The sequence below is a fragment of the Leucoraja erinacea genome, chromosome 5, assembly GCF_028641065.1.
Source record: "Leucoraja erinacea ecotype New England chromosome 5, Leri_hhj_1, whole genome shotgun sequence".
NCBI lineage: Eukaryota > Metazoa > Chordata > Chondrichthyes > Rajiformes > Rajidae > Leucoraja > Leucoraja erinaceus.
Window position 1 is genome coordinate 9,718,248 of NC_073381.1, and position 19,117 is coordinate 9,737,364.

Here is a 19,117-nt window from a genome sequence, read left to right on the forward strand (position 1 = left end):
TATTTCCACAGTGAGACCCACAGAGCCACTTGACCTACTGTATACTGATGAGTATGGTGTCTGGCAGCCAGCATCTCTTCCTTTACCATTGCTGGCTGACTTCTCCATAATTATAGGAACTAATCCTGTGACTGCGGGGAGAGGAGAAGGAAGATCAATGGAGAAGCTTTTTGAATATTCCTTTAATCACACCTCCCTTCAAGTAAGAAGCTCGACCACCACTAGCATGACTCAGAAAACGTCATGGTCCATACCTACATGCACCAACATCTATCAATATTCAGGCATGGCAAGAATATTTGTACCACATAAGTTCAGATTTTGTTTGCAGTGCCAGTCACTGATCTACATTTTAAATATGCAAGTTCTTCATCATCTCTTCATACTCTCCAGCGGATAAAAGTTAAGAAAGTTACATACGAGGGCTCCAGGCGGTCCTTTCGGTCCAGGAAAGCCAGTTTCTCCCAATGGTCCTCTCTCGCCTTTATCTCCCTACAACATTAGACACAGTGAAGGTCAGTACCCAATTCTGCTTCCTAAATGGCAGATCATATACCTTGGAACGAACATGAAAATTCAACTCACGGGATCGCCTGTTAAACCATGTGGTCCTGGTGGACCTGGAGAACCAGGTTTTCCCTTTTTAGAAGAAAGGACAAAAGTTATAATTCTTATTTCTAATACAAACCATTCATTGTTAGAGGAAAGTATAATTTAAAGAGCTGTGACTTCCAAAGTCATTAACTAAAATGTTTTCTGACAGGCAGGTTTGCTAGGACTACTGGGGTGAGTTTAAACCCAGGGATTGGAGTGGGGGAGGCAGGATCCAATGCAGGAATTTGGCACATGAGAGGCTGGAAGTCAATATGGAAGGTGATGAAAGAAAGTTCAGTGGACAGGATAGGCAACAGCATGGCAGGGAGCAAGGAAGGACTGTTGGTTTTAACTGCATTTATTTCAATGCGAAAGACCTGATGGGTAAGACGGATAAACTCAGGGTGTGGATAGGTACATGCGACTGGGATGTTGTAGCTGTTATGAAAACCTGGCTAAGCGTGGACAGGACTGGCAGCTTAGTATGCCAGGATACAGGTGCAAATGGAGAGATAAAGGTAGTGGAAAAATAATTAATTAAGTACAATTGATTAAGAGAATTGATTAAGCACAATGTCACAACAGTAGTCTGAGATGACATTATTGGTTTCTTCCAGTGAGATGGTATGGGCGAAGATGAGAAGTAAAAAGGAGAACTTGCTGTATAGTATTAAACAGTGCATCAATGCTCCTTAATAGATATTACATACATTGATTTACTGTTTTGCCCGATATAAATCTTCAACATGATTCAATTTCTCCACAAACACTCACCTGTGAACCGATCGGTCCTTGGAGACCAGGTGGCCCAGGCATTCCTGTATCACCCTGGAAATATATTACAAAATAAATTCAGTAAATAATTCGGAAATAATTCGGTAATGCTGTTCAGGTTGGTACAATATTAACCGACAGAGAAATATAACAGCTTTATTGTTTGCTTGTGAAGAAAATAAAGAAAAAGAATATAAATATTGTGAGATTTACCTTTTCTCCTGGTGATCCTTCCAGGCCTGGCAAACCCATCGGACCCATCTCTCCCTGTAAAGAGGGTAACTTATTATTCACTTTTACATGACATACCAGCACTTACCACAACTGATCACCAAAGATCCTATAGCGGAGCAAGATAGTCCACTCCTGCTAAATCCAATGGCTGACTTGTAGTACGCAATGGAGCGGAACTATAAGATCTTTGCTGATCACTGTTAGGTTAACCCTACTTACTTACGGTTGGATTCTAGGATATAATGGGATAGGGATCTGTCTTTTATACTGTGCGCTGGGTGTGAGGCAGTAACGTATCTGCTTTGAATAACACATTGTGTTTGCACCCATGCTTAAAGGACTTGAATTTCAAACCCAAGTTCAAAGTCTTGGGAGAAAAGACTTTGCCTTCCATCACAGTGAGGAGGAGATTCACTGTGATGGATGTTTGTGTGAATTGAATTGTTTGTGTGTCTTGTAGGAATTGTTTTGTTTGTATGACTGTAGAAACGGAGTTTCGTTTGAGCCTCACTGAGGTTCAAATGACATGGAATAAATATTGAATTGAATTGAAAGTATTTTATAAAAGAAGACACATGTCTACATGTAGACTTTTGGATGTGCCTTTAAGCCACATTCCTTCCTTATTATGTAACAGGAAGTTAAAGGAATATTGGCTTTATTTGCATTAGAGCAATGGTTACTTGTCCAGTGTTCCTCCTCCTGCTGCGATAGTATAGCTACCAACTTGGCCATTCACTATTTTAACAATTTTGTAAAATGTCATAGGGAAAAAAAATTGACCTTTTGATAGTTTGTCTCTTTACGATCTGAATCTATTGCAAATATTGGAGGAAATTGCTTACCTTTGATCCGGGATCTCCTTTTAACCCCTGCAAAAGTAAAACACAAATGACCATGTAAAGTTCCATATCACTTTACTTCTAAACCAATACTCTGTGAAAATCATTACACCTTTTTAAACAAGGGGCATGCAGGTAAAACGATGGCTGCTGCCACACCATTCCAGTGAACAGTATGATCCTTACTTCCTGCACGGTGTCTGCACGCCCTCCGGGTAACTGCAAGGGTTTCCCCTGCATTCTCTGGTTTCTACCCACATCCCTAGGATGTGATACTTACACGGAAATAAGGACAGGAATTAAGTTGATGGGATTAATGAGAGCTAACCATAGACACATGGGCTGAATGGCCCTCTTCAATGTTGTGAGGAACCATTAGAGAATAAAATGAAAAAGACTGATCATATTTATTAACTTCAAATTTCAACATGCAGAATATGAATTTTACTTTCGGAGTCACGTGAGTGACTACGTGAAGAAGACCCCGTCCAGGTGCACACGTGTCATATCGTCAGACGCATAGCGGCTGCAACCATGTTGGGAGTAGCAGTGCCCCCCAAGCGGTGAGTGAAAAAATCTGAAGGTAAGTGCTTTCACTTTCACTTCAGACCAACTTTCTTCGGTGGAGACTGTGTGCTGAGTGCAGGCAAGTCCAAAAGCTATGGTGAAAGGGGGTAAAAATAAAGGGAAGCGTACCGCAGCTAAAACTCAAGAGGACAGAGGGTCTGAGAGCAGCAGGCGCCCGAGTAAAAAGTCAGCGGCAGAAAAGCCAGCAACTACAGAAACAGTTACTAAAAGTACCGTTACAGCACCTATAGGGTGTAAGGCCAAAAAGAAAACTAACAGGACAGTAGACTCGGATGAGTCAGACCCAGAGATTACCAACACCTCAGAAAGAAGTCATGTCGGATCGGGTCGCACAACTGGTATTCCTCACGGGGAAAATGATTTACAAAGGCACACTCCAGGAGGAGTACAATCAGCGTTGACCTACAGGAGAGCCAGCGCAGGGAGCACCCAGGAAAGGCCCTGGGAAACATTGGCCTACAGGAGAGCCGGCGCCAGAAATGCCTTATGAAAGAGAATATATGGGTTGGCCTACAGGAGAGCCAGCACCAGGAATGTCTGAAGAAAGACAATATAGGCGTTAGTTTACAGAAGCGCCAGCACTAGCAGCAACCAATAAAGGGCTGCCAGTATGTGGCTCTATGGAAGAGCCTGCAAGAATGCCTGAAAAAGGATTTACTATGCGTAGGCCTATGGGAGAGCCAGCGCTGGAAATACCAGATCAACCCCACTATGAGAAGGAATTTCCAGGGCAGCAAGAAAATGATAACGAATCATATGAGGACCAAAGCCCAATAACAGAGCCCAGAATACCAGGTCTGGCCCAAACATTCTCAGGTCCCAAACTGAATGGGCAACCATTGGCAGAAGAAATAGCATTAACAATAAATTACTTGCTTTCCCATCAGTTGGAAGAACTAACTATGGATGAGACTGTCAAAAAATATGAAACCCCGCAGAATTGCGCACTGCTAGCAGTCCCAGCAGTAAATAATGTTATATGGGGCTATGTGGGCACCGCAATACGCGCACAGGAAATGAAGTTACAGCGGGTATTGAGATTAATTAGGTCAAGTATTATGGCTTTTGCCAGAGACCTGGAGGAAGAACTTGTGACAACGTCACAACAGGATGTTTTGGCACTAATGTTAATGCACACTTTGAAATAAACTGTATTCGTAAAAAGTGCTATAAGACCTTACATATATCCTTTGCAGGGCTCTGTAAACCATCTAATATACAATTGCCGAACCTGCTCTTTGGAGAAAATCTAGCCAAAAGGGTGAAAGACCTGAATGAAGAAGCGAAAACCGTGGGAATGATTAAACCACCGGTGCCTGGCAGATCGGTTCGAAGGCAATATCCCTATCGAAGGGTGGCTGGAGCTGGTGAAGGAACAAGTCGTTCGTACCCGTATACGTGCTATTGGCGTACTGCTCCGGGGCGTGGAGGTTATAATTTTCCCACGAGGGGCAAGGGACAAGATTTGACACAAGCAAACCCTGAGGTAGGCGAGTCTGGTCCTGGAAGAAACATATTAAGTGTTTCACATTCGCAAATTGGGGGAAGGTTACAATTCTTCCTAAAAGAATGGCGAAAAATAGCATCTGCTGCATTTATACTGTGCAGTATTATGGGGTTCAGAATTGAATTCTATCCGCATTTGGATCCTCCTACTCAACATGTTCCAAGGCGAATGCATATTTTCTCAAAAGAAGAGAATATGAACATTCAAGAGGAACTTGAAATATTAAGTAGGAAAGGGGTTATTGAAAAAACAGTTCACCAAAACCACCAATTTGTATCTGGCATTTTTTCTAGGGCACAAAAGGATGGTGGTTGTAGAATCATTCTTGATTTAATAAGTCTTAACCCTTTTTTACAGTATAAACATTTCAAAATGGAGATATTTGCCAATGCTATGCAGCTAATTTCAAGAGAATGCTATATGGCCTGCATAGATCTGCAAGATGCATATTACTCTGTGGCTGTGCAAGGTAATGATCGAAGATATTTAAAATTTAACTGGATGAATCAATTTTGGCAGTTCAAAGCATTGCCTAATGGTTTAACCTCAGCCCCAAGACTATTTTCAAAATTGTTAAAACCTGTCCTAGCATTGCTAAGGGCCCAGGGCCATTTAATAATGGCTTATTTGGATGATATTTTAATTGTGGGTGACACTCGAGCTACAACAGAAGCATCTGTGTCAGAAGTCAAGCTCACATTTGAGAGGCTGGGTTTCGTTATACATCCAGATAAATCAATGTTATCTCCAAGCAAAACAATTGATTACCTGGGGTTCACTATTAATTCAGAACACATGATAGTGACTTTACCCAAGGATAAAAGGCTGCAGATAATTGAGGGTTGTAGCCAACTCGTTTCAGAGTATCAACCATCAATTAAGCAAGTGGCGAGCTTACTTGGCAAACTAATTGCTTCATTTCCAGCTGTGCAGTTCGGTCCACTGCATTATGAGCAACTGCAGCGAGCAAAGGTACAGGCATGGAGGAGACATTTTGGGCATTTTGGGCCCCATGCAATTACCAAGAACAGCAATTGCTGATATACAATGGTGGATTAAGAGTGTCTCATATGCTTTTAGAGAAATTCTGGTTGAAACACCTGCTATCATCCTACAGTCTGATGCAAGTGCGCTAGGTTGGGGCGCTACTGATACCATTACCAGCTGTGGAGGAAGATGGAATGTGGAAGAGCTCGAAGCACATGGAATCAATTACCTAGAATTGTTAGGTACATTTTATGGGCTTAAAGCTTATTGCTTTAATGTGCAAAATCTGCATGTGTAGGTTCAGATTGACAACACTACGGCTGTAGCATATGTCAATCACATGGGTGGAATCGTCAGAATCATGTGACAGATTGGCAAACGTTATCTGGCACTGGTGTATTATTCGAAAAATATTTGGCTTTCGGCAATCTACCTACCAGGAAGATTCAACATAATTGCAGACACCAGGTCACGTAAATTCAATGACAATACGGAATGAATGTTAAATCGTGACATCTTTAATAAAATTGTTGCACAATTTAGAATGCCAGAAATTGACTTGTTTGCATCTAGACTGAACCAACAATTGCCTAAATATGTTTCATGGGAACCAGATCCAGGTGCAACAGCGGTGGATGCATTCTTGCTAAATTGGGGTGGAATGTTTTTAAATGCATTTCCTCCCTTTTGTCTCATTAGTATGTGTCTACAAAAGATCAAGCAGGACTCTGCTTCAGGAGTGTTGGTGGTCCCAGGTTGGCCTACACAACCATGGTACCCACTAGTGCTAAAAATGGTCACATGGTCATAATGGTCTTATGGGTATTCCAAGACAAGAAAACCTACTTGTGCACCCTGTATCTGGTGATTTGCATCCATATAACAATTTACAGCACGGAAACAGGCCATCTCGACCCTTCTAGTCCGTGCCGAACACATATTCTCCCCTAGTCCCATATACCTGCGCTCAGACCATAACCTTCCATTCCCTTCCCGTCCATATAACTATCCAATTTATTTTTAAATGATAAAAACAAACCTGCCTCCACCACCTTCACTGGAAGCTCATTCCACACAGCCACCACTCTCTGAGTAAAGAAGTTCCCCCTCATGTTACCCCTAAACTTCAGTCCCTTAATTCTCAAGTCATGTCCCCTTGTTTGAATCTTCCCTACTCTCAGTGGGAAAAACTTTTCCACGTCAACTCTGTCTATCCCTCTCATCATTTTAAAAACCTCTATCAAGTCCCCCCTTAACCTTCTGCGCTCCAAAGAATAAAGCCCTAACTTGTTCAACCTTTCTCTGTAACTTAGTTGCTGAAACCCAGGCAACATTCTAGTAAATCTCCTCTGTACTCTCTCTATTTTGTTGATCCTTTACATGATCGTATTGATTTGTTAATTTGCAGATTCTAAGAAGGCCATATCTCGGAAGAGGACACTCAGATCGCACTGTGGATGCAATTGCAGCAGCCTGGAGGGATAGTACCCAGAAGCAGTACATTTCTTACATAAGGAAATGGGAGGTGTTTTGCTCAAGGCAAAATATTTCATACCACACTGCAGACATCCCAGATGTTTTAGAGTTTCTGTCAACACTCTATTTTGATTTCAATTTAAGTTACAGTGCGATCAATACTGCAAGGAGTGCCCTCTCTGCATATTTATGGAGAGAGTCAAAACAAGAGCTGATAGGATCACACCCTTTGGTCTGTAGGTACATGAAGGGAATTTTCAATTCCAAGCCTCCTAAACCCAGATATACAGAAATCTGGAATATGAGGGATGTGCTGATGTTACTTTGGGTATGGAGTCCCATTTTAGTTTTGTCTTTAGCCAAAATTACCATGAAGGTAGTCATGCTAATGGCATTAGTTTCAGCACAAAGAGTACAGACTTTACAGAAATTACGTATAGATAGGATGGTAATGACAGCAGATGCAATTACATTCTATGTCTATGATTTACTCAAACAGAGCAGACCTGGAGTCACAGGGTGTAAGTTGATCTTTGCAGCATATCCTACGGATCCAAGACTATATGTAGTGTCACATTTAAGATGTTACATTGACGACACTAAGGACTTAAGAGGTACAGAATCAGCATTGCTTATCAGCCATAAAAAAACACATAAGAATGTGTCAGTACAGACTATCTCGAGGTGGCTGAAGCAGGTGCTGGTTGATGCAGGGATTGATACTGGCAAATTTAAATCTCATTCCACCAGGGCGGCAGCAACATCAGTGGCCAAGGATTTGGACGTTCCAATAGACCATATCCTCGCGGCCGCAGGATGGGCAAGTGAACGGATGTTTCACAAGTGTTACCATAAATAAATAGCAGACCCTGGGGCATTTGGTGGTGCTGTTTTGGATTCAGCATTAAATACTCCTCTGTAATAAAAGGGGAATTTACCAGTTTGAAGTTTGATCTTTATTTTATGAGGAGTTACGATGAGGGACTACGTGCCCTCCGCTCTCACCCTCATAAAGATCAACTGGAAGTTATGTTTGTCTCACATATCTTACTATTATGCTTCGGTAATTACCTTCTGTGATTTCACACCGCTGCTTTGAAGATTGACGCGTGTGCGCCTGGACGGGGTCTTCTTCACGTAGTCCCTCATCGTAACTCCTCATAAAATAAAGATCAAACTTCAAACTGGTAAGTTCTCGTTTAATCTTAGCATTATTTAATTTAGTTGCAGTGAGAAAAAACTGGCATTTTATGAACAATTAGTTCAGAATTATCATGAAATTGCTCTTAAACAATACGAATATGGATTCTACACTTTCTTCACTAATGTTTGCATGAGACTGGTTTGTTATAAACCAACAACTCTGCGGTATGCATAGTTCCATGATCATTTGCAGCAATCCAGAGTTGATATTTACTGACCCGATCTCCAATTTAGACCGCTGACTGAGTTTCACACATTGGTCAGGGCCATACTATTTTTACATTTTCATTTGTTTCATGCTCTTTGTTATGTTATGCAGGATGATGAGATACCAAGTAATTCTTAGTGTGAATTGCATGCTGCAGGTTCTGTTTTGGAACTGTTGTAAACTTCAGCATAATGACTGAGTGGGGGAAAGCTGGTTAAAATCTCCAGTCGTCTTTACACCATTGAACATGAACAACACTTACAGGTGGACCTGGAGGACCTGGTAATCCTGGAACATCCTGTGAAATAAATAAGGAATGTATCAATTGGAGAGCAATATAATAATTATGGTGATTTCAGGTATTGTATTCTCCAGCAATAACACAACAATTTCCATGCCATTCATAGAAGTGCGAAGAGTTGAGAGTAGTTTAGTACAATAGTAACAACTGAGCAGTGTTGCCTTTTAGACATCCACCATACCAACTAAATCAAATTGTGATAGTCACAAAGTGCTGGGGTAACTCAGCAGGACAGGCAGCATCTCTGGAGAGAAGGAATAGGTGATGTTTTGGGTCGAGACCCTTCTTCAGACTTGACCTGAAACGACAGCTATTCCTTCTCTCCCGAGATGCAGCCTGTCCCGCTAAGTTACTCCAGCATTTTTTGTCTATCTTAGGTTTAAACCAGCATCTGCAGTTCCTTCCTACATAAATCAAACTGTGATCCACTTAGAAGTAAATAGTAAATCAATTGGGCAATGATATAGGTATGTTACAAAACTTACCTTCAGGGCGCTGCAATTCTGCCTTTGGCCGTGTGCGCGATTTTGGCGCCTTTGAGGGGGTGGGGCGGGGTTAAAACGGGTTTTTTTCCCGACCTGGTCCTGAATTATATTTGTTGGGAGTGCAAGATGTTGCTAAAGAATCGTTCCTACGGCTGTTCTGTGCGTTTAAAAAAAAAATTCACCTGACAAGTTAATCGCTGGAGTCATTTTAAAACCAGCTTCTGAAGCCGTCAATGCCGACAACTGGAATGGATTTTATGGAGGACCAGGTAAAAGAAAGTAGTTTATTTTTATGTATAAAAGTGTTTCTTAAGATGTATTTAATTCACATTTTAAGTTACGAAACGGTGATTTCCCGACCTGGTCCGGTGATTTGCCCCCCCCCCCCCCCCCCCCGAAGAACCAGTAGTGTATTTGCTGCCGATATGGGGGTATAAATTCACTGCATTCTGAACGTTCCAAATGGTCCCGTTCCAGAAAATCCCACTCGCAAGCTGATTTAAATGGCCATTAATTTACAGGTATTAAACATTAAATTCCTTCCATTTGGCCTTTAAACCCATGACAATGAGATTTTAAAATTATGTTATATTGTGAATTCTTGTGTGAATGTTATTTGGACACTTAGGCTGTTTAAAAATGTTAATCTATTCTTAAGAAATGGATAGATGTTTAGATCTAGTAATTGAATTTTGTAATTAGCTACAATTAGGTAACTAACTAATTATATGCTTTAATTTCAAGTCATCTAAGTAAGATTGTTTCATATTTGTTTCAGAATGCTTCAATCTATAATAACTGAAAATTTCATTCACCTCTTAAATTTTCACCTCTTAAGTTGCATGGCCACAATTTCCTGCAGGTAGTAGAACTGGCATATAAAAAGGGTGTTTAAGGCAGCAATTGGGAGCTTTACCTTTGTTAGCTGAGGCAGAGATTATATGATTAGGGAGCCATTGGTTAAAACACTAGCTATATCATAGCTGGACCTGTGTGCATAGTTCTGTTCACCACAGTACAGGAACTATGCACACTGGGCCAACTATGACATAGCTAGTGTTTTAAGCAGTGGCTCCCTAATCATATAATCTATGACTCGAGTAAGTACACTCAATAAGGTGTATGGGATCTTTATGAGGATATTGCCGGGGTATGATTGAATAAAGAGTCTGGGCTAGGTTGTCTACATTAGAAGAGAGAAGATTGAGGGATTAAGAAGGTAGACAAGTCGCTTTACCTCCCGCATTGACTCCATTCAAGGACCCAAGCAGTCGTTCCAGGTGCGACAGAGGTTCACCTGCATCTCCTCCAACCTCATCTATTGCATCCGCTGCTCTAGATATCAGCTGATCTACATCGGTAAGACCAAGCGTAGGCTAGACGATCGTTTCGCCGAACACCTCCGCTCGGTCCGCATTAACCAACCTGATCTCCCTGTGGCTCAGCACTTCAACTTGTGGGGCTTGGGCCGTTTGCACGCTAGCGGCATAAACATTGACTTCTCCAATTTCCGGTAGCCCTTGCTGTCTCTGCCCCTTCTCAGCTCTCCCTCAGCCCTCCGGATCGTCCTCTTCCTTTCTCCTTTTTTCTCCCCGCCCCCCCCTACCCTGCATCAGTTTGAAGGAGGGTTTAGGCCCGAAACATTGCCTATTTCCTTCGCTCCATAGATGCTGCTGCACCCACTGAGTTTCTCCAGCACTTTTGTATACCAGAAGATTTAGAAATGCTGTTAGATAAAGTGATTGGGGGGGAACAGCAATCTTTTATAAAAAGATGAGGTACAATGCATCAAACAGCTCTCCGCATTTGTACTTACTATCACAAAAATAAATAAAAGTATAAATTTCAAAAATAGCAATCATTACAAATCAAAATTTCCAGTTCTCTGCAATGTTTCAAAAGATATCTCAATAGTCATACCTGTTTCTTATATATACTGCTCATTCCATTTCCTTCATAGGTAGCTGTGCTCTGAGGAATGTAAGAACATAATATTAGAGCTAACTCTCATGCTCACTTTAATATGGAATAATTGGTTCTTTCACCAGTTACTCCCACTAAGAATGAACTGGTTCATGTTTGGGAACAGCAAATTCTCAACCTTAGCTGGGGTATATTTTCACCAAGACACAACATCATATTTTGTTACCGACAATTTAAAACTGTGCAGCAAACAACAACATGCATCCGATAAACTGATTATGGATCGCAAGGAAGATGATTATAGGTCTACAGGGGAATATATATACATCAGAATGAAAGTTGGGCACGGTGTTGAGAGATGATCTTCCTCCTTTGGTATCAAAGCAAAAGGTTTGTGAGAGGAAAGAGTTTAAGGAGATTTTAGGGGGAAGTTTTTTTTAAACACAGGGAGTGGTTGATATCTGGAGCTCATTGCCAGAGGAGGTGGTGGGGTTAGATACAATCACTATGTGAGTACACACTTAGACAGTCATTTAAATAGGCAAGGCAAAGGATACAGATCTAGTGCAGACAAATTAGATTAGTGTACATGGGCAAAAAGGTCACCATGGACATGCTGGGCCAAAGGGCCTGTTCCTTTGCTGTACAACTTTGATTTTATAATGGTTTTGCAATTATTTAATTAATTATTGAAAAGGCAATGACGATTATCTTGAGCCACTTGCAATCAATAATATTGTGGTCATAAAGAAGTAATTATGAGGAAAGGCTGAAGGAATCATAAAAATGGAATGAATTTCTCAAGAATGGTCATCGATAGCAGCTCTTTTTCAAAGAAGCGAGTACAAATGGTTTTAAGAAGCAATTGGAAAGAATTTAAACAAAGTGATGAGTAAATGAGTGGATTAGAATTGGGAGTTCAACACAATCTATGCTGAGTGTGAGCATGTAGCATATGTCTGGTCCTCTTAAGTTTTATTCAGTAGTTTTGTCTTTAAATAAGGATAAGGTTGCTGAATAATCACCACTGTAGGTCTTTGGTGACTTACCAGAATTCCAGGTGGTCCAGGTGGCCCTGTGATTCCTGCTGCCCCTTTGCTGCCCTATGAAGTATAATCAATATTTCACTTTAAGGACAGATTCTTAATAACACTTTAAAACAATTAATTCTAACTTAAAATGTGAACGTTTATCTTGTGAAGAAAGCAATGAACAACATAGGAGTGACATGTTTGCGGGTGATTTATTGCTGACATTTGAGGGGTTCATTTAATTTATTAATATTGAGGTACAGTGAAAAGTTTTTTTGTTGCATGCATGCTATCCAGTCAGCGAAAATACTACACATGATTACAATCAAGCTGTCCAGTGTACAGACACAGGATAAAGAATATGTATGAAGTTATGTTATGGAGATTGGAATATAGTTCTGTATTTTCGGTGCAAGTCTAGGTATTGTTCTGTTTTCATAGCTTGATGCATTTATCCTTTCCTAACTATAAACATAGAAAATAGGTGCAGGAGGAGGCCATTCGGCCCTTCGAGCCAGCACCGCCATTCATTGTGATCATGGCTGATCGTCCCCTATCAATAACCCGTGCCTGCCTTCTCCCCATATCCCTTGACTCCACTAGCCTCTAGAGCTCTATCTAACTCTCTCTTAAATCCATCCAGTGATTTTTCCTCCACTGCCCTCTGTGGCAGGGAATTCCATAAATTCACAACTCTCTGGGTGAAAAAGTATTTTCTCATCTCAGTCTTAAATGGCCTCCCCTTTATTCTAAGACTGGGGCAATTTTTTCTCACAGAGAGTGGTACATATTTGGAACGTGCTGCCAAAGGAAGTAGTTGAGGCACATTCAATAACAAAATATAAAAGACATTTGGACAGGTATATGGATAGAAAATGTTTAGAGGACTATGGGTTAACCATAGGAAAATAAGGCTAGCAAAGGTGGACATCTTGGTCGGCATGGATGAGTTGGGCTGAAGGGCCTGTTTCCATGCTGTTTGACTCTGAGGTTTCCTTGCCTTGTATCTGGGTCTGTTGGTATAGACTGATTGCTAAGACTGATCAACAATTGTACTATTGCTGCATCATGTGATTAAAGGACCTTATTTTGTCCAGCTAATCCTGTATCAGTGTGTGAAATACTATGTTTATAACTCGGAAACATATTGAATACAATAGTAGGTACACAAAAAAGCTGGAGAAACTCAGCGGGTGCAGCAGCATCTATGGAGCGAAGGAAATAGGAAACGTTTTGGGCCAAAACCCTTCTTCAAACATACAGTATACTGTACAGTATGAATACAGTAGTGTTTAGCAATATCTTGGGGACAGATTTGGTATTCAAAGGAGTAAAGGGCCTGTCCCACGAACATGCGACCTGCATGCGGCAAGCGCGACCTAAAGGGCCGGTCCCACCAGCATGCGCCTGCATGCGGCAAGCACGACCAAACCAGAAGCGGGGGCCGCGCGGAGGTTGAGTGAGTGAAATGAAATTTGACCCAAGTCCGCGGGAAGGTCGTGCGTGACGTACGGTGTCGAGGCGGCTGCGGGCCCGGCAGGCCATTGCTGCGCGGAATTTTTAAACACGGTCAGTTTTTTTGAGCCTAGCATGATGTCTGGACCAGCTCCGCACAACTCCATGCGGCTCCGGCGATCAAAGTGGGACCGGCCCCGCGAGGCCGTACGACTCAAGCGACCACGTTAGGTCGCGCTTGCCGCATGGAGTCGCTTAGATCGTGCTTGCCGCATGGAGTCGCATGCTCGTGGGACAGCCCCTTAACGTTTATCAGCAGACATCATTGTACAACGAATTCCACCATTTGGCTGATAGATTGTGGACGTGCAGCAAGCAACAAGAACGATTGAAGATTTGGTCAATTGAAGTAAGTCTGTAAATGAGCAAAACATACTTCAACGGCTGGGATGACTGCAAAGGGGAAAAACATGCTTTACAAATGCTCTTGCATCTAAACAAATGCAAATTTCTATTCTTAGAAGATAAATCAGATTTACAGTTCATGAAGGCCAATTTGCAAAATGAATGTGATGGAATATTAGAGTTTAAGGATGGATTTTTGCAAGTTCCTATGAGTTTGACGGAGTTCTGATGGTTAAAACAAACTTGGGGGAATATATCTCAGTGGTCCTCTCAGAACCTATCCATTCTGATACCTGTCGAACATGCTGAGGTGCTCTGCAATCTCCATGGAGTAAATTTATTTTTTTAACAAAAGAGGAACATTTCCCCATACCTTTTCTCCCTTGGGTCCAAATGGCCCCGTATGTCCTGGTTTTCCTTTTGAACCCTGTTAATAATGAAAAAACACATTTTATTCGTTCAGTTGTTTCAAATTCTCGGCTTCCCGATCCAGTTGTTTTACATTAACCCTCCATTTTGTTTACCTTCAGATCTTCTTAATCAAGTATTTTTGTTTATAATGATAGGCTCGTTTCCCATAAAGTAACAAGCTCATATTAAAGCAACAAACAAGTTGCTGATTATTTATTTCATAGAATTCATTAGCAAGTAATCTCCAAGTGTATTTTCTAAAGTGCCTCGTAACACCCTGAAGAAAAGAGAGAGTGTGAAAGTTAAGGAGTGAGGACGTGTGTGGGGCAAAACTCCGCAATGAGGGCAGGATAAACTGGAACGAGATCTGATATTGCAAGATCACTTGCAACCATGGAATCATCTTGGGACCATTTTGATGCACTCAGAGAAGATGTGGCTAGTCCTGAAAGCATATCCTAAGTTCAGCTAAATGGCTTCCCTGTGTAGTTTGAAAGGTGCTCCAGCAATGGGTCACTTCCATTCTTTACTTTGGGCAGAGAAGGAGAAAACAAGTGCAGCTCACAGGGACATATCTCAAGGGAGCAAAAATATATTTCCATTAATAGGATGTCCAGTCATCACTCACCATAGGTCCCTCAGCTCCTTTGGGTCCAGGGAAGCCCGGTGAACCTGGCGGTGCCTGAGAATCAGAAACAACACGTTTTTCTGCTTTAACTGTGAAAGCAGTGTTATGTTCAAACAATAACAAGTGATGTAGGAAAATCAGAAAATTATAAAAAGGATCAGATTAGTAGTTTGTAATGTGCTTAACCCAAGACATTATGTACTGAGAAAGCACGATTGGAAAAGAGACCAACAATTAAGCATATTAAGAGAGGTGATGAATATATTTGAACTGGTGAGAATGCCACATGTAACAGGAAACAGGAGGTTAAACCTTGATCAATGGGGAATTTCTTCAAAGGTGTAGAATCAACATGCAACCATTGTGTCGTGGAAATATTAAAATGCCGTGGGTGCTGCAAATCTTTGAAACATAGAAACATAGAAAATAGGTGCACGAGTAGGCCATTCGGCTCTTCGAGCCTGCACCGCCATTCAATATGATCATGGCTGATCATCCAACTCAGTATCCTGTTCCTGCCTTCTCTCCATACCCCCTGATCCCTTTAGCCACAAGGGCCACATCTAACTCCCTCTTAAATATAGCCAATGAATTGGCCTCAACTACCTTCTGCGGGAGAGAATTCCAGAGATTCACCACTTTCTGTGTGAAAAAAGTTTTCCTCATCTCGGTCCTAAAAGATTTCCCCCTTATCCTTAAACTATGACCCCTTGTTCTGGACTTCCCCAACATCGGGAACAATCTTCCTGCATCTAGCCTGTCCAACCCCTTAAGAATTGTGTAAGTTTCTATAAGATCCTCCCTCAATCTTCTAAATTCTAGCGAGTACAAGCCGAGTCTATCCAGTCTTTCTTCATATGAAAGTCCTGACATCCCAGGAATCAGTCTGGTGAACCTTCTCTGTATTCCCTCTATGGCAAGAATGTCTTTCCTCAGATTAGGAGACCAAAACTGTACGCAATACTCCAGGTTTTGTCTCACCAAAACCCCGTACAACTGCAGTAGAATCTCCCTGCTCCTATACTCAAATCCTTTTGCTATGAATGCTAACATACCATTTGCCTTCTTCACTGCCTGCTGCACCTGCATGCCTACTTTTAATGACTGGTGTACCATGACACCCAGGTCTCGTTGCATCTCCCCCTTTCCCATATCGGCCACCATTCAGATAATAATCTACTTTCCTGTTTTTGCCACCAAAGTGGATAACCTCACATTTATCCACATTATACTGCATCTGCCATGCATTTGCCCACTCACCCAGCCTATCCAAGTCACCTTGCAGCCTCTTAGCATCCTCCTCACAGCTAACACTGCCCCCCAGCTTCGTGTCATCTACAAACTTGGAGATGTTGCATTCAATTCCCTCGTCCAAATCATTAATATATATCGTAAATAGCTGGGGTCCCAGAACTGAGCCTTGCGGTACTCCACTAGTTACTGCCTGCCATTGTGAAAAGGACCCGTTCACTCCTACTCTTTGCTTCCTGTCTGCCAACCAGTTCTCTATCCACATCATTACTGAACCCCCAATACCGTGTGCTTTAAGTTTGTATACTAATCTCTTATGTGGGACCTTGTCGAATGCCTTCTGAAAGTCCAGATATAACACATCCACTGGTTCTCCCTTATCCACTCTACTCACTTCTTCAGACTTCTTCGCTCCATAGATGCTGCCTCACCTGCTGAGTTTCTCGTAGACTAATGATGAGTTTCTCAAACAAGTCGATTTAATAATTCAAGGCCTCGACAGAGTGCACTAGTAAACACTGTGAGAGAACCCAAAGCGTTTGTCACTGCTACACGGGTGGTTTTAAATTGAATAAGGGGGGTGGGGTGTCGAATGGGATAGTGGAGGATGGAGTTAAAGGGAAAGGGTTTCTTAAATGTGTGAGCGAAGAGACAGAGGGGTGTGAAATGAGGGTAGAAGCCTCATCTATTTCCTTCACCCCATAGATGCTGCCTCACCCGCTGAGTTTCTCCAGCATTTTTGTCTACCTTCGATTTTCCAACATCTGCAGTTCCTTCTTAAACATTGGTCTACGAGATGTTCTTTATGTCGGTTCCTGTCTGAGCCCTAATTAAAACGGCAACTGGGCCCCGCATGAAGCCTGATTCAGGGTACAAGTTCTCACAGTAAGGGTGGGATGAGACAGTGACTGAAAGATGTGTCAGTCCAGAATTGGGAGGAAAGCAGCCAGGAGACTGGTGAAGTAATTTGGACAGAGAATGCATGTCAAGGACTGCTGGAAGGCAAATCAGTCTGTAGATTAGTTGAGCAATGTAATGTTGGCAGATTAGTGGTTACGAGTTGGGGATTGTTGGAAATCACTTTCAGGATAAACTGGGGCTTGGATAGAGTGGTGATACCCGAGAAGGTGACAGGTGATTACATTAAATTACATGTCGCTGACACCATTAATCTATTTGGTCTCCACTACATAACAGCATGTCAGGGACATGGAGACGTAGTGGGATGATTTCAAATTCTATGAAACATGCAGTATTTCCCCACTTTGTCTTGAAGTTTTGTTTTATTAATTTAAACTGAATCGTAAGTCACATACAGCTTCATAATCCCATTTCTAGACAGACGTTTTCTACAATATCTTTGAAATGATATTGCTTTGTTGCTAAATTGGCAGAGCAACGAGTTAAAGCTTCGCTCCTCCCATGCCATTTCTTTCTCTTGAGGTATGAAACCCACTTTAAAAGCTACCAGAAAACCTCTAAAAACAGAATGAATTCAGGACTCTCACTATAACAGACATTCGCCAACTAACGCAAGGGCTACGTTCCATAAACCTTTGTGCAAGTCAGATTTTATGCATCGGAATCGCCTTAAAACTAGGTAGAAACAAAGAACTGCAGATGCGGGTTAATAAGCAAGATGACACAAAGTGCAGGAGTAACTCGGAAGGTCAGGCAGCATCTCTGGAGAACATTGATAGGTGTCGTCATCTACTGTAGTTCTCATGTTCTCCAGAGATGCTGCCTGACCTTCTGAGTTACTCCAGCACTTTGTGTCATTTCACCTTAAAACTATGGTCTCTTCCTTCTACCCTGCAGTCGCCGACAACCGGTGGAGAATGGCGGTGGAGGGGGAAATGGACTATGTAACGGTAGCTAGTTAAGGGGGAGAAGCATCACAGTGGGATGCATAATCCTGGTGGAAATACCATTTACTGTCTTTGTGATATTAGTCATTTTTTTAATTATTACAATATTTATCCATGAGCTGCAATAACGAATTCTCATTACATTAAAAGGATTCTGCCTTGTGCATACAGTGAACTAATATTATTCCGCATGCATAAGTATATGCATCATCTGCCACTGGAAAAATCAGCCGATATGGATATGTCAGCAAAGGGTTTGAGTTACTTGACTGAAATCCAGGGGCTCTGAATGGATGAATGATCCAATCAGCCTGGAATAATGATTCAAAGACAAGGGTTCAAATCCCACCACCGCAGCTGAGAAATTAATTTTGGTTAACTGAATAACCTCTGGAGGAAAGTAAAGCTTGCATCGATGATCAAACTGCTGGATTGACATAATAATTGTGTAGGAAGGAACGGCAGATTCTGGTTTAAAGCGGAGATAGACACAAGAAGCTGGAGTAACTCAGCGAGACAGGCAACATCTCTTGAGAGAAGGAATGGGTGATGTTTCAGGTAAAGAACGTGAAGATGATAGGTGAAGAAGGGATCCAACCCAAAACGTCACCTATTCCTTTTCTCCAGAGATGCTGCCTGACCTGCTGAGTTACTTCAGCTTTTTGAGTCTATCTTTGACATAATAATTTATTTGTTTACACTTTTGGGAATTAGAAACATAGATTCAGATTCAGAATCAGATTCTGATTCAATTTTAATTGTCATTGTCAGTGTACAGTACAGAGACAACGAAATGCATTTAGCATCTCCCTGGAAGAGCGACATAGCAAACGATTTGAAATAAAAAAAAATAAGTGTCCGGGGGGGGGGGGGGGGGGGTGGTGATTGGCAGTCACCGAGGTACGTTGTTGAGTGGAGTGACAGCCGCCGGAAAGAAGCTGTTCCT

General features: G+C 41.8%; 1 protein-coding gene across 1 annotated transcript in view; it reads right to left on the minus strand.

Annotated features, from left to right (window-relative positions):
• The window catches only part of LOC129696925 (collagen alpha-1(XIX) chain-like), a 320,031-nt gene that overhangs the window by 28,809 nt on the left and 272,105 nt on the right, over window positions 1-19,117 (minus strand). Inside the window, exons 40-49 of the mRNA XM_055635036.1 lie at window positions 15,053-15,106; window positions 14,387-14,440; window positions 12,172-12,225; window positions 11,120-11,170; window positions 8,676-8,711; window positions 2,448-2,474; window positions 1,582-1,635; window positions 1,369-1,422; window positions 586-639; window positions 421-492 (exon numbers count right to left, since the gene is read on the minus strand). Coding sequence (XP_055491011.1) covers window positions 421-492; window positions 586-639; window positions 1,369-1,422; window positions 1,582-1,635; window positions 2,448-2,474; window positions 8,676-8,711; window positions 11,120-11,170; window positions 12,172-12,225; window positions 14,387-14,440; window positions 15,053-15,106 — 510 coding nt within the window. The remainder of the gene's footprint in view (window positions 1-420; window positions 493-585; window positions 640-1,368; window positions 1,423-1,581; window positions 1,636-2,447; window positions 2,475-8,675; window positions 8,712-11,119; window positions 11,171-12,171; window positions 12,226-14,386; window positions 14,441-15,052; window positions 15,107-19,117) is intronic.